At 46.3% G+C, this 13,005-nt stretch overlaps 1 protein-coding gene across 7 annotated transcripts in view; it reads left to right on the top strand.

Annotated features, from left to right (window-relative positions):
- Positions 1-13,005, top strand: part of NFE2L1 (NFE2 like bZIP transcription factor 1) — a 34,005-nt gene that overhangs the window by 14,776 nt on the left and 6,224 nt on the right. For 4 of the 7 annotated variants that reach the window (XM_081166319.1, XM_081166321.1, XM_081166322.1 and 1 more), the window contains exon 4: positions 12,118-12,333. The exons of 1 other annotated variant lie outside the window; for it this stretch is intronic. In XM_081166319.1, the coding sequence (XP_081022445.1) occupies positions 12,118-12,333 (216 nt within the window). Of the gene's footprint in view, positions 1-9,689; positions 9,952-11,735; positions 11,964-12,117; positions 12,334-13,005 lie in introns of those variants that run through there. 2 more of the 7 variants (XM_081166324.1, XM_081166325.1) reach the window with 2 other exon arrangements.

Genomic DNA, 13,005 nt, shown 5'->3' with positions numbered 1-13,005 from the left:
TTAAAGCTTGCCTAAAACTTGTCTGCTCTGGAAAGCTCTTCCTCTCTTCCTTGCTGTGTTTTGGGTTGGGCTTGATTATGAAATAGTGAAATAAAGGTACTCTGCACATGCTCAGAAGCAGTTTATAGATACTCCATGTTGAGCCTTGCCTCAAGGTAAGAACTCGTTTCTTACTGAATGCTGCCCATGACTGGAGCCAAAGGTTAAAGGGGGGGGGGGGAATTGTAAAAGTATGAAGTATCTTTCCAAGTTCTTTGTGTACAATAATGTCTCGGTAATTCTTATATCAAGATGTCAGAATAATAGCATTTGGCATATCACAAGTTGGTTGCTGAGACTGAAAAGAAAGTGACTTGTGTGAAGCCGCTTAGAGGGCTCATAGTATAGAAAATGAACTGGGGATTTCCAACTCACTCTTTGTGTTCTTAATATTATGTCACACCAGATCAGTATGCTGAGATACGCTTTTGTAGAAATACCTGGTATCCTGGAGCATCCTTGTTAATCTAAGTAATGTAGTATTTTGATTCCATATTAATTTCAAGTATCTTGAAATAATTTTTTTAAGCATATGTGTTTGGGAAATCCACACTCCCAAGTGAGTCATAAGCTATGGATGAAAGAGATTGTGTAGATTACATTTATATGCTTTTTTGAACATCATCCACCTTGTCATCTGAGCTCCCGCATTGTTCCAGTGGATCAGAGTGCCAAGCCTTGTGCTTTAGATTGTTGAGTGGGGTGGCTCTTCAGCTGTAACAGCTTTCATACCAAACTTGTTCTTTCATCCCTGCAAGGCCGTATAGCGTTCTTATGGCTGTCTTGTATTATTGGCCTTGGCTGTCAGTGCTTGTTTTTCAACTTTGTCCTAGAATGGGGTGCTTTGGTTGCCCCAGCTCATTATCTGTGGATGTTGTAGCTTGTAGACAAAAACCTTCATTGAAACTTGTCTGTGGGGGACTATAGGAACATAGGAAACGGCCTTACTGAATTAGGCCCTTGGTCTATCTAGCTCAGTATTGACTACACTGACTGGCAGTGGCTCAGGTTTCAGGCAGGGGTCTCTTCCCATTCTATGTGGAAATGCCAGGGATTTTACCTGAGACCTTCGGCATGCAAAGCAGAGTCTATGACCCCTCCCCAAATACTTGCATTCTGCCTGCCTTAAACTTTCCATTAAGCTTGCTGCCTCCTCAATTATCTGCCCTCTTGCCTGGTCTGGTATCCTTGCACCTGATTTCATCAGACATGATCCTTCAAGATTGCTCCTGTTCATGCCCTGGCTAGTCTTGTTCAGTCATTTCCTATAAATGCAACATTGAGTGACCATAAGACAGTTGGGCAGCTGTGATTTCCCTGGTCTCTGGCAAGGTTTTGGAATTGGGTGAGAGTGAGGGATGCTTGTACAATGGTACCTCTAGTTGCGTGCACCTCTGGATACGTATCCTTCAGGTTATGTATGCAGCAAACCCAGAAGTATTTTTGCAGGTTTCGCCGTGCACACATGCGCAGAACAGGCACCTCCAGTTTCGAAAACCTTGGGATCCGACCGGAGTTCTGGAACGGATCCTGTCTGCAACCAGAGGTACCACTGTATTTAGGAGTCCAGAGTCTTGATGCCTGCTGTGCAAGGATTCAAGAACAGTGCTTGTAAAAGTGGCAGAGTTTGCTGTTAATTTCTCTAGTATTTTTCCTACTTTATGATTGATTCTATAGGCTTGAGTTGTGTAGGCAGCTTGATCTTCTAGAAGGACTTGTTCTCTGGATTATGGTGCCCTTGTATTATATTTCCACAACAAGGGTATAAAAATAAATGCCCAGCTCAGGCAACATGTGATGAGAGCTGAGAGAGTTAGTATTATTCCATCGTGACCCACTCCCACCCCAAGCCTGTCTCTACTCTGGCAACATATGGAGAAGATCTCCTTACCCTTTGCTCTGTCTCCCCCCTCCCCCTGAATGCTGGGGTGGGGGGGGGAGAGTTGTCCCTTAAGCAATTCCTGTAAACATGGGCCAGTTGAGAACATACTGTTTTCCTCAAACCTTAAGAGGTGAAGAGAAGGGTTCCCCCTCCCCTTTCCAGACATGAGGGCTAATGGAGTTTACAGGAACTATTCTAGTATGTGCACAGACATTTTTCAGTGTGAGACTAGACTGCTGGCCTTCTGAACCTGGGCACTCTAGAACAAGACTGGACTGTTCAGAACGGACTTGCATAAAGTAGGCACTGCAAAACAGGCACAGGACTTCAAAGCTGCTGAGCAGCATTCTTATTAGGATACAGCAGACTCCTGTAAGATTATACATTGCTTCTGAAAATGGCTGCTGTCTGCTAGTAAGAATGCAGCTCAGCACCCTTTAGCTTTGTCTCTGTGCTTCATTGCATATTTTAGCATTGCCCTTGCTGCTTTTCCAGGCTGGTTTTAGGTTATCTTCATTGGGCAGCTACTGTGCCCCAAGGTGCTTAATGAGAGGCTTACTTATTAACTCCTAACTTGCCCACAGTGCCACCTCTCCCTGTTTCTGGCTCACTGTGATATTATAATTATCATATAATTATAATAATTTATGTCTCACCATTTCTACAGCCTGGGACTCAAAGCGGCTTACACAGATAAAATAGAACAAGCTAAAAACATAGAAAAGACAATCATTAAAATGTAATTAAACACTAATTGGGTGCATCCACCCTTTAGCATGCACCACCAGTAGTGGGAGCATTTTCTGCTATGAATTGCTTGCCACCAAGCAAGCAGGCAGTGATGCCTGATAGGAACAGCAGTTGCCACTGCTTACTTGCCTGCCTTCTCCCACTTACAATGGCAGCAGCAAGCAGTGACCACTGCTGCACTGCCTACTCACTGGATGGCAGGTGGAGGGGGGAGGAAGAAGAAGCCACTGTCCATTATGGTGACTTACCTTGTGGAGGCAAGGTTGGTGAGCAGGGTCATCTCACCAAATGGTTTGCTATCAATAGTCCCTCAAAGGCTGGAGCCTGCCCCAAACGTCTTTTCTTGCTATTCAAAGGATTTGGGCTTGATTCATGTTACCTTGGTCTGCATCTCTGATCCATCTGAGCCTTTCGTTCTCTGTACTTTTAGTTCAGGTATAGGCAAACTCGGCCCTCCAGATGTTTTGGGACTACAACTCCCATCATCCCTAGCTAACAGGACCAGTGGTCATGGATGATGGGAGTTGTAATCCCAAAACATCTGGAGGGCCGAGTTTGCCTATGCCTGTTTTAGTTCAAGTTCTATCTTTAATACTGCATAAGCCTCTTTCTCACCCCACCCCTCAAAAAGTGATTTATTACTTAGTCTGGACCAGAGGCTTAAGGTGAACTATAGTATTCACATACAAATCTCAAATCCGTAAGATCCAGCTCTCCAGGGAAATGTTTCTCCCCTGCCTCCTAGACCTCCTCCCCATATTGTTGGCAGTGGCAGAAACAAAAATATTGTCAACATGATATTGGAGTGGACACCTTGATGGGGATGCAAATTGTCCCCTTCCCAATCATCCAACTGGTCACTTGAGCTTGGAGGGGGTAGTTAGATCTTCATGGCTCAGCTGAAGGGCAGAGCACTGTGTCTTGTACATGGGTTTGCCCTGTGTGTAGGGTGTGGTGAAAAGTGTGGTGTTACCACTGGTGTGCAGACCTTGGAGATCTGACCAAGGGTGAATGTGGGTCTTGGACCAAGAAAGTTTAGCTACCTCTGGCCTAAAATATTTGTAGGTATGTCACACAAGTCTGTTTCTCTCAAAAAAAAAAAATTGATACCAGCTTTGTATAGGAAAGTCAAGTATTGCACAATAACAAGATTAAAGTCCACAGATATTTTGTTACATGTTTATGCATGCGTGTTTAGATAGCAGGAATAGGGCCCCTGAGTATGTGTTTGCAGAAGTGGCCCCTAGAGGAATAGGCAGTAGGAGATGACAGGTTTGGGACAGACATGGTCCAGGGGCAGACATAACTAGGGTATGGGCATTTAGTCTCAGAAAGCTGGGGAGCAGGGAGGCTGGAGCTACTCTACTTTCTTGAAAAGAAATTAAGGACTGTTTGTAGAAAACTGGCTGGTTGAAAAACACAACTTGCCCACAAACTCTGACACTTTTATGCCCACTTCTTATTGCATCCAGCACAACTTCTCCCTTTCCTTGAGGAGCTGCAGCTATTCTCCAGTCTCGCACTTCTGTTTGTACTCAGGGCCCCCTAAACCTGGGCTCACTTGTGTGAAAGTAGGACCCTTTGCAACCTTTAGGATTAGGAGGGTTTGAAGAGGTTCCGCCCTGTCAAATTAAAGGAACAAAATGCTTGAGCTGTGTTTATTTTTAACTGTAGCAGAGTATGTTGCTGTTGTTTTTAGTAAGCTTGTCTTTCCCGGAATTACAACATGAATGCACTGGGACTAGATCCATACACATTAGTTTGGCCTGAACCCTTGGGAAATAGCCTGACTATAAATGCTATCGCCCATCGTTCACCACCACCCTGTTTCCTGGCCAATCTTGTTTGCCTTGACATGGCTACCAAAAAGCTAACTTTTGTTGGAGATTAGGCCCCAGAGTCCTGGAGCTCTTCTTCAAGTACAATTTAAAGCAGTAAATGCTGCTTCAACAGAACATACTTTAAAAAGGGACGAGTCTTATAACGCCGTCAGTTTTCGTAAGCTGTCATGTTTATCGCCCACATATTGGGTTTTCGCCTGTGCTTACACACATCGTGATTACATGTTTATATATGGATGGCAAACTGGGGTGTAGAAGATCAAAGAGTTGCCAAAGTTTTCTTCGGAAATTGTGATGCAATGCATGCAATACAGTTTTTGGCTTTTGATGTCATGCTTTGACCTCAGTTTTGTAATGGGGTGACTTAGGATGCAGCCTCCTTGGAGTCCACTGAATACCAACTTTTTATTCATGGTATATATATATCTATATAGATAGATAGATAGATAGATAGATAGATAGATAGATAGATAGATATCTGTTCTATACTCTATTGACTCTTTCTGCATCTTGCTTTCCTCCCCTGTTCATTTTGAATTTGATATATACATAGCAGGATCCCATTCCCTCACCTTCTTTCCCCAAGACCTGCTTTTATTTCTCATCACACTCAACCATAAACTTTCCCCCCCTGCTCCCAGGGTGATCAGGATGGATTAAAAAATAATAATCTTTTTTTTAAAAAAGTGAGTAGAAGTTTTATCTTAAAGAACAACTAGGTTGATCTGCATGTTAGCACTATAGTATGCCTTTCTACTGATTTAATTTTTACCTGCTAGCATTGGGCCTTGCCTATATCTATATCTATGTCTGAAGAGCCAATTTGATCAAGTATGAATATTTGCATTCAGCCTACCAAAGTATTTGGTATTTATTTACCTAATGAAAATAACCCAGTAACTAGCAAACCTTACTTCCACCTTTGTTACTTTGTTTTTGTGAGGGTGAGGTTGGGCAGAAGCAGAGAGGAGGAATGCTGAAATAAGACAACAAATTTACCCAGTGGTCAGATTCCTATATTTTTATGTGTAACCTCACAAACTCTCATGACTATTGGTTGTAAGCAAACACTAAAGGGGTATATTTTAAAGGCATTCCCTATATAGCTAAAGAAAAACCTACAAACCTTGCTACAAAATGTATACAATGCAAGATGCAGGGCATGGTTGTAAGAATCAAAACAGAATAAACAATATTCTGTTTAGACAGAAACCATAGAATACGTTGGAGCCTCATCTCTGCAGAAACACCCAGTGTCCTGGCCCTGCCAGGGGGCTGTCAGGCAAGGAATGTCCAGAGTGAGGAGGTAACTCTTTATTGTCAAAAGTGCACTTACAAGTAGGGAAAAGGCATGTCTATCAGTCCTACATTGCTCAGCTACTCCAAGGTGTGCACCTGACGAGGCAGTTGCAGTGACAGAAAGGCCTGGCCCCTGACCTCAGCTTATGTATCTTCCCCACCCGAGTTGCACGTAAGCAGCATGTGAAGACTGCATCTGCATGTAACCTGCTTCTGCTCCTCCCTCTTCAATCCTTGCTTGGTCCTGGGAGACAGTGGAGCAGGAGAGGTGGGGGCAAGAGGAGGAGGTGTGGAAGCCCTTGACCAGGAGTCAGCAAACTTTTTCAGCAGGGGGCTGGTCCCCTGTCCCTCAGACCTTGTGGGGGGCCAGACTATAAGCCCCCCCCAACTCTCCCATCTCTTCTCCACAGTACTGGACGAGCCCTGGTGGCTGCTTACCTGTGTCTTGCGAGCGGCAGGTGGTGACGGAGGGACGATGAGCGGCACACGAAAGGGCTCCAGAGAGGGGCTGCTTAAAATGGTGGCTGCTTGAGTGCTGCTGACCCTGGCACCAACAAAGCCCAGCCCCCTTCCTCCTCTAGGCAGGGCAGGGAGAAGCCAGGAGGAGGGAGGGAGGGAGGAGGTGCCAGCGCCGGAGTTGCCGTGTGAGGGAGAGGGAAAGAACGCATGAGCTGGCAATCCATGCAGCGATTCCCAGACCATCTGCGGGCCGGATCCAGAAGGCAGTTGGGCCTGATCTGGCCCACACACCTTAGTTTGCCTACCCATGTCCTTGACTCTCCACCAGCCTGACCTCTCCCTCCTCCTCCTCAACCTGTTCTTCATTCTCTAATCCTGTAGTTTATCCTGCCTGATTCTCGTCTCCTGTCTGTTACAGGCTCCCCCAGATCACTGTTCCCTTCTTCCAAGTTAGTCTCTAACCCCCCTTCTCCTGGTGGTGCCCACTCCTCAGTATCTAACCACCACTCCTCAGTGTCCAGCCAGCCCCTGTCACAACATCAGGTTTGGGTTTGAAGAATTCCGAGCTTTCCTGGCCACCCAACCTGTTCCCAAACCTGGGAGAGATTTCAACTAGCTCAGGATGTTTCATAAATCACTCCTTCTAAATCCCCTTCTTTTATTCCCAATGACAGGGAAATAGTTTTATGTATTTTTTAAAAGAGAAAATTCCAGAGGGAGTGCAAGTTAAAGCAGTTCAATCACCTTTGGTTCCCTTCCTCTTTGGATTGCAGCATAAACTGTAAATGAATATGGTTTCATAATCAAATGTGCACCATTCTTTAGGAACTATATGAAGAAATAATAATCATTGATTTTAAATCAGCTTGATTTAAATCAAACTACCTTGTTGGTGATTGCAAGCTTGTTTGGGAAAAATCTAGGTGGAAATGGGTGGCAATATATTTTGAGGTCAGGGTTTTAAAAATTCCCACATAGTGGCTCTAGGCTCTGACTACACAGTAAGCTGAGCACACATTGTTGACTGACTGTCTGGCCTCTATGTTGACTACTTTTAGTTAGAGCTGTCATGAGGTTTTTGTAAGTAATTTTGGTATATGCTTTCACTCTTGTCATTTATAATGTAGAATGGGGGAAGTGGAACATGTGTTTGTAGTGTCAGCTCCTCTGTCTTAAAGAAGGAGATGGGTAATAAACTATTTACAGTGTAATTTTGTACATATCTACTTAGAAGTAAGTCCCACTGAATGTAGTGAATAAGTGAATGTAGGATTACAGACTTAAGTTCCCATGTGCCAGTAAAAAATAAAAAATCATATACCGTATGTTCAAAGGACCTGGGATTTTTCAATTCCTACTTGAACTATATTCTGCAAAATACAATGGAGGCAATTGAAACCACCAGGTTCAGCTGGATTGAACAGTTAGAACTTCCGCAGCTAACAGAAGATAGAATCAACAAGAGAGCATTGAAACATGCAACTTTGCATGGCCTATAATATATAATATTTTGTGGCATTAAGATGCTGCTCTGTTCCAAGTACTTGCTCTGAATCATTAGCCTTTAGCCCATTGCTGTCTTAACTCATTTCAGAACACAATGTAGACAGAATCCTATCTTATTAATTTCACTGTATAGGATGTAAATGTGTAAGTAATAGAATGGCAGGTAAGGTTAGACTGGACTGTTTGTGTGTGTGCGGGGGGGGGGGGGGAAACAGACATAGAAGCCACTGGTAACTGTCCTGATCCAAAGGGATGGTATAAATATATCTGAGAGAAAAGGAGCCCTGTTGGATCAGACCAGTAAAGGTCCATGGCAGCCTCCAGGGAGGCTACAAGTCTCTCCTGTTTCTTCCTCAGCAGCTGCTTATGTATGTAGAGGTTCCATTTTACGGTCATGGTTATTAGGTTTATTAATGGCCATCTTCTATTAACCTGTCCAATCCCTTTTTAAAGCTTTCTAAAGCAGTAGCCAGCACATAATAAATATAAATAAAAATATCCCTTCCATCTGACTGGGTTGCCCCAGCCATTCTTGTTGCGGCGAATTCCTTAAATTGTGTTCTGTGATAAAGTGATTTTTAAAAATCTACTTATTGAGTTATTTGTTACATCAGTAGAGGAAAATATTTCCTCTTCGCTTTCTCCACACTTTGAATAATTTAAAAAGTTACTGTCATGTCCCTTGATCTTCCTTTTCTAAATTGCCAGTGAAATCCTATGCATGTAAATACAATTGATTAAGATGGGACTTTTCCTGAGATAAGAGTGCATATTAGAATCACAGGTTTAAAAGTCTCAAATGCTTTAGCATTGGGGAACATATGTGAAGTGGCTATGGAAAGGGCTGTATAAATATTTTGTGTTTTATTATTTGTAGAATGCTGCTGATTGCCTGTGTGAGTGGATGTGGTAGTAGTAGAATCACAGAATCATTGTAGTGCTGGAAGGGACCCCGAGGGGCATCTAGTCCAGCTCCCTGCAATGCAGGAATCCTGGCCACAGCCAGGTGGGCTCGAACCACCAGCCTTCTGGTTAACAGCAAGACGCACTGACCCTCCTCTGTCCTGGCACTCTGTTGGTGTCTGTTAACGCTGCTGTGTAAGAACCCATAGACCCCCCCCCCAAACCATATTTGTAGTTTGAAGTGTAGTGCAGCAAAATCTCATCAGCCGGAGTGGGCTTCAGCAGAACTTTTCTGGCGGTTGAGGGGCGTCCATACCTTTCCGTGCTGCCATAAAACAAAAGTGTGGGGGTGGGGATGAAATCTGTGTTGATACGGAAGAGGGAACTTTTGGTAATCTCCGGCAGGCTGGGGAAAACATTCTAGGCAAGGGTGCTGCCTAGCAGGACTGATTTTGGTAGGTGATATGCAAGAGCGAAGCAATGTTGTCGGCATTTTATTCTTTTCGGTGTTCCCCGAACCGCTGCGAGCATCACTGCCTGGCTTGGGTGGGGCATCTTGGCGTGGGAGCTTCTCAAGGAGACAGAGGCCCAAACATTGCTGCAGCTCCCAGGGCGACCTGGGCGGGGTGGAAGAGAGGAGCAGCAATTGGCTCTCCTCTTCGCATTCTAGGTGACGAGTGCGAGGAGGAGCCCTTTCCTCTGCATCCTCAGCAGGGACCTGAGGCCTGGGATTGGTTCTTTCTGCAGCCTAGGTAACCAGCACAGGGCGGAGCCTGCCTCCCTCTGCATCCTCCGCGGTGACCTGGGGGAGGGGATTGGCTCCGGCTGCAGCCTAGGTAACGGGTGTGTGTGGTGGGGGGGGGTGTTGTCTCAGTCTCGCTGCAGCCTCAGCCCAGCACATGGGGTGGGGATTCCATATCTGCAGCCTGGGCATTGAGCAGGGGGTGGGGATTCGCCGGAACTCCTCTAAGCAACAAGAGGAGGAGCGCTGAGGATTGGATCTCATGCTGGGGTGGAGGGAGGAGGGCTGGCGATAGCACAGCACCTGTGGGTCACATGCTGGCAAAGGAGGGGGGCTTCTAAACAACTCGGGGGCGGCTGGCAAGCCTGCCAAAAAAGAAAAGAAAAAAGAGCAACTGTTAACTGAAACCAGAGATGTCTGTCCAGCACCCTGCCTGGGTCACCCAGCTCTGCCTGCCCGGAATTTGCGCTCTACATAGACCATGATCTGGGTGGACAGCTCTGGGAGCGGCAGCTGGGGACATGAGAAAGGTATCCCTTTTAACCCTTTTCTTGCCCCTCCTTCATGCCTGCTCTTAGATTGTGGCTAGAGCAGGCCAGATCTCTTCCCACCAGGCACCTTGGAGCTAATAAATCTGTAGGGGGGGGAGAGAATGGGTTATATCGACTTGAGGAGGGAGAGGCTCTGAGAACAAGAGGAAATGGGTTGTGTGAGAAATGAATGTCCTGAAGTGGGGGAGGGGGAGCGGAGTCTTGGAATGGGGGGGGTACATCTGGGAAGAAGCAGATGGTCGAAATGAGGGTGAGGGGGTGCAGACCAAAGACACCTTTGGCCCATATGTGTATCCTGGCTTGTTTACTGAAAGGTCCAGGTTGGGGGGGGTGGCAGAGATGGTTACCTTGCTGGCATATCTCTTTGCCCACACCATCAGATTGCCCCAAGACCTGAGAAATCTTCTGTGTGTAACTGGACAAGCCATCCATCCAGATTGTATTATTTAATTTGAACGGGTTTTTCGTGTTAAAGGGCACACTGCAGGAGAATAACAAAGTTGGGTTTGGTCAAGGTACCCATTTTGTGAGATGGGGAAGAGGGTTGTCTAAACTTGTTTTAGTTAATTTGGGGTGAATTCAAGAAGTGGGGGGGGGGGGGAGGAAAGGTGATCCAAATAGTGCCTCCGACAAATTAGGCCCTGAAAGAGCATTTGATTCTGCTGGGGTGGGGATAGTGAGAGTCCATAGCAGAACAGGATTGGCAGTTACAGAAGAGACTGATTTGTAAGGAGGTCCTGAAATATTTGACCAGTGATTGAAGGTGATACCAGAATTTGCATATTCAAGTTAGAGCTATTCTGAATAGTGTTGCAACACAAAGCAACCTTATGCTCTGACATTGGGGGTCGGAAGGGAAGGGGAAATCACAACACTTTTCTGTTTTCTTTTTGGTAGTGCTGTGAAAAAGAGGGCACTTTACTCTGCTGAGTTCTTGTCTGGAAGAAAGAAATAGCAACTTAAAAATTAGTGTCTCTGGCAGCCTGAATTCTGCATCCATATGTAACCTCTGTACATAGTAGAATAGTAGTTTGGGGTGGGTGGGTATCTGTTTTCCTTAGGAAATAGGTTTGTGGAGGGTGGGGCCAGAAGTGCTGGCTGACAGTGGCGCTTAAAAAACTGCATATGCCTTTTAACAAAAAAGAACCACCGCCTGTGCCACAGGGTGGGGAGGTACCTCTGTGTGGTTGGCAATTCTAGGGCTGGGCCTGGGTGAAAGGAACACACTCCTGCAGTGCATGAATAAATATAGCCTGCCTGTGGGGGGTGGCTTAGCCTTGGGAGAGGCCTGTCCTGCAGAGGAAGAATTTTCAGGATATTGTGGGGGAAGGGAGATGGCATTCCAAAGGAGAAGCATGTCTAGAGTCTGGTCTGGATGAGGGCTGATCACTGCTTTGCGGTTGGAAGAAGGCAGTGTGTGTTGGATGCGTTCAGCAGGGCAATTTGCTTTCAGTTTGAAGGGCTGGTTAAGGTAGGCAGCTCTGCTGTCTGGAGCAGAGGGAGCTGGCCAGGCAGAGCACGCATGGCAAAGCCGGGTTCTTGAGTTGCATCAGGTGGCTGAAAATGCAGAGAATCCCCACCCCTTTATGCAAATAGCCAGAATGGCACCACAGGCTGATGCAAGCCCGCTATGGAGCAGCAATCCAGAATGACAATTGGCCCTCCCTTCCCTCCCTCCCTCCTTCCCTCCGCCTGCCAGCCAGCCAGCCGTCTGAGCGGTTAAAGCTGCAGACTCCCTGCTGCCTGGACAGAGCGAGCACTGCTGCGTAGCATGGGCAGCGACAAGGAGACAGCTCTGTTGCTGTTCATGGAGTTCCCGGTCTGTGCCCCGGAGCAGCCTCGTTGCAGAGCCGCTCTTGGCCAGCTCCCAGTGCAGAATGGCTGTAGGTGGGGGGAAAGTATCTGGAGCCCCACGACATCAGGGATGGTCCAGAAAAGGAGCAGGAAAGGTGGGGCTGCACCACATTCAGAATGAAGGGCGGCACTTGGAGGTGAGTAGGGTCAAATGGTGGCGGATGCAGTACGTCACAAGGGAGGCTGAAGTTGCAGGGGAGGGCATCCTCCAGAGAAAAGAGGGCGGCAAGGAAGGGAGAAGCCTTATTACGAGTTTTTTAAGTCCCCCCCTTGTTTTTCTTTTGTTTTTAGGACATTGATTTAATTGACATCCTGTGGAGACAGGATATCGACCTTGGAGCTGGGCGTGAGATTTTTGACTACAGCCACCGCCAGAAGGAGAACGAAGTGGACAAAGAACCAAATAATGGGGAGGAGTGTGGGGATGTCTGGAGGAGCAGAGGGGGCGATGTCGCTGACAGGGCCTTGCTAGTGGATGGCGAGACAGGGGAAAGCTTTCCTGCACAGGTAAAAAAAATAACTCAACTCCCTACTTGGGTAGGACAGTTTTCTTATCCACCATCCTGGGATTGTTCTTTGTAGCTGTTCATTAGAGGAAAATCTGCTGCTCCCTCTCACTGCATGCTTGGGTAGGCCTTGGGAAGAAAATAGCTGTGATGCTAGAAAATGTCCTCCCCTTTTCAAGTTCAGACACAACTCTTAAAAGGGAATTAGTTCTGAAACACTGATGTTCAGTGTTGCTGATTCTGCCCAGGAAGCAGGCAGGGCTGCTTCTCTGTTTGCGTTGGGTTTGAGTGCATTCATTACCTTTCCGCGCTTGGTTAAAGGCCTTGGTCTGTGCTTTGTTGCTTTGTGGTAGTCCTCAACATACACCCCTTGCTTCCTAGGCTTCACACCACCACCTTCTGATCCTTCTCTCAGCATCCTGGCTTCTTCTCACCTCTGTTCTGTGAGAATGGGGCCTTCTCCCATGTCTTATTTTTGGTTGCAACTGTTAAGAGTATGTTATTTAGTAAGAATTTTAAAATCTCTCTCTATAAATCTCATTAGTTTGGTCCTAGCCAGCCTCCTTCCAAATGGGGCTAGGATTTATCAGAGAATCCTGCTAGCAGATGCTGTGGGGAGGCCATTTCCCCTTATTTCTCTTTATAACACCTCACACACTGCTCTGGAGCCAAT

Source organism: Podarcis bocagei (assembly GCF_964188305.1).
Source record: "Podarcis bocagei genome assembly, chromosome: 13".
Classification (NCBI taxonomy): domain Eukaryota; kingdom Metazoa; phylum Chordata; class Lepidosauria; order Squamata; family Lacertidae; genus Podarcis; species Podarcis bocagei.
This window is presented reverse-complemented; position numbering and strand designations above follow the sequence as displayed.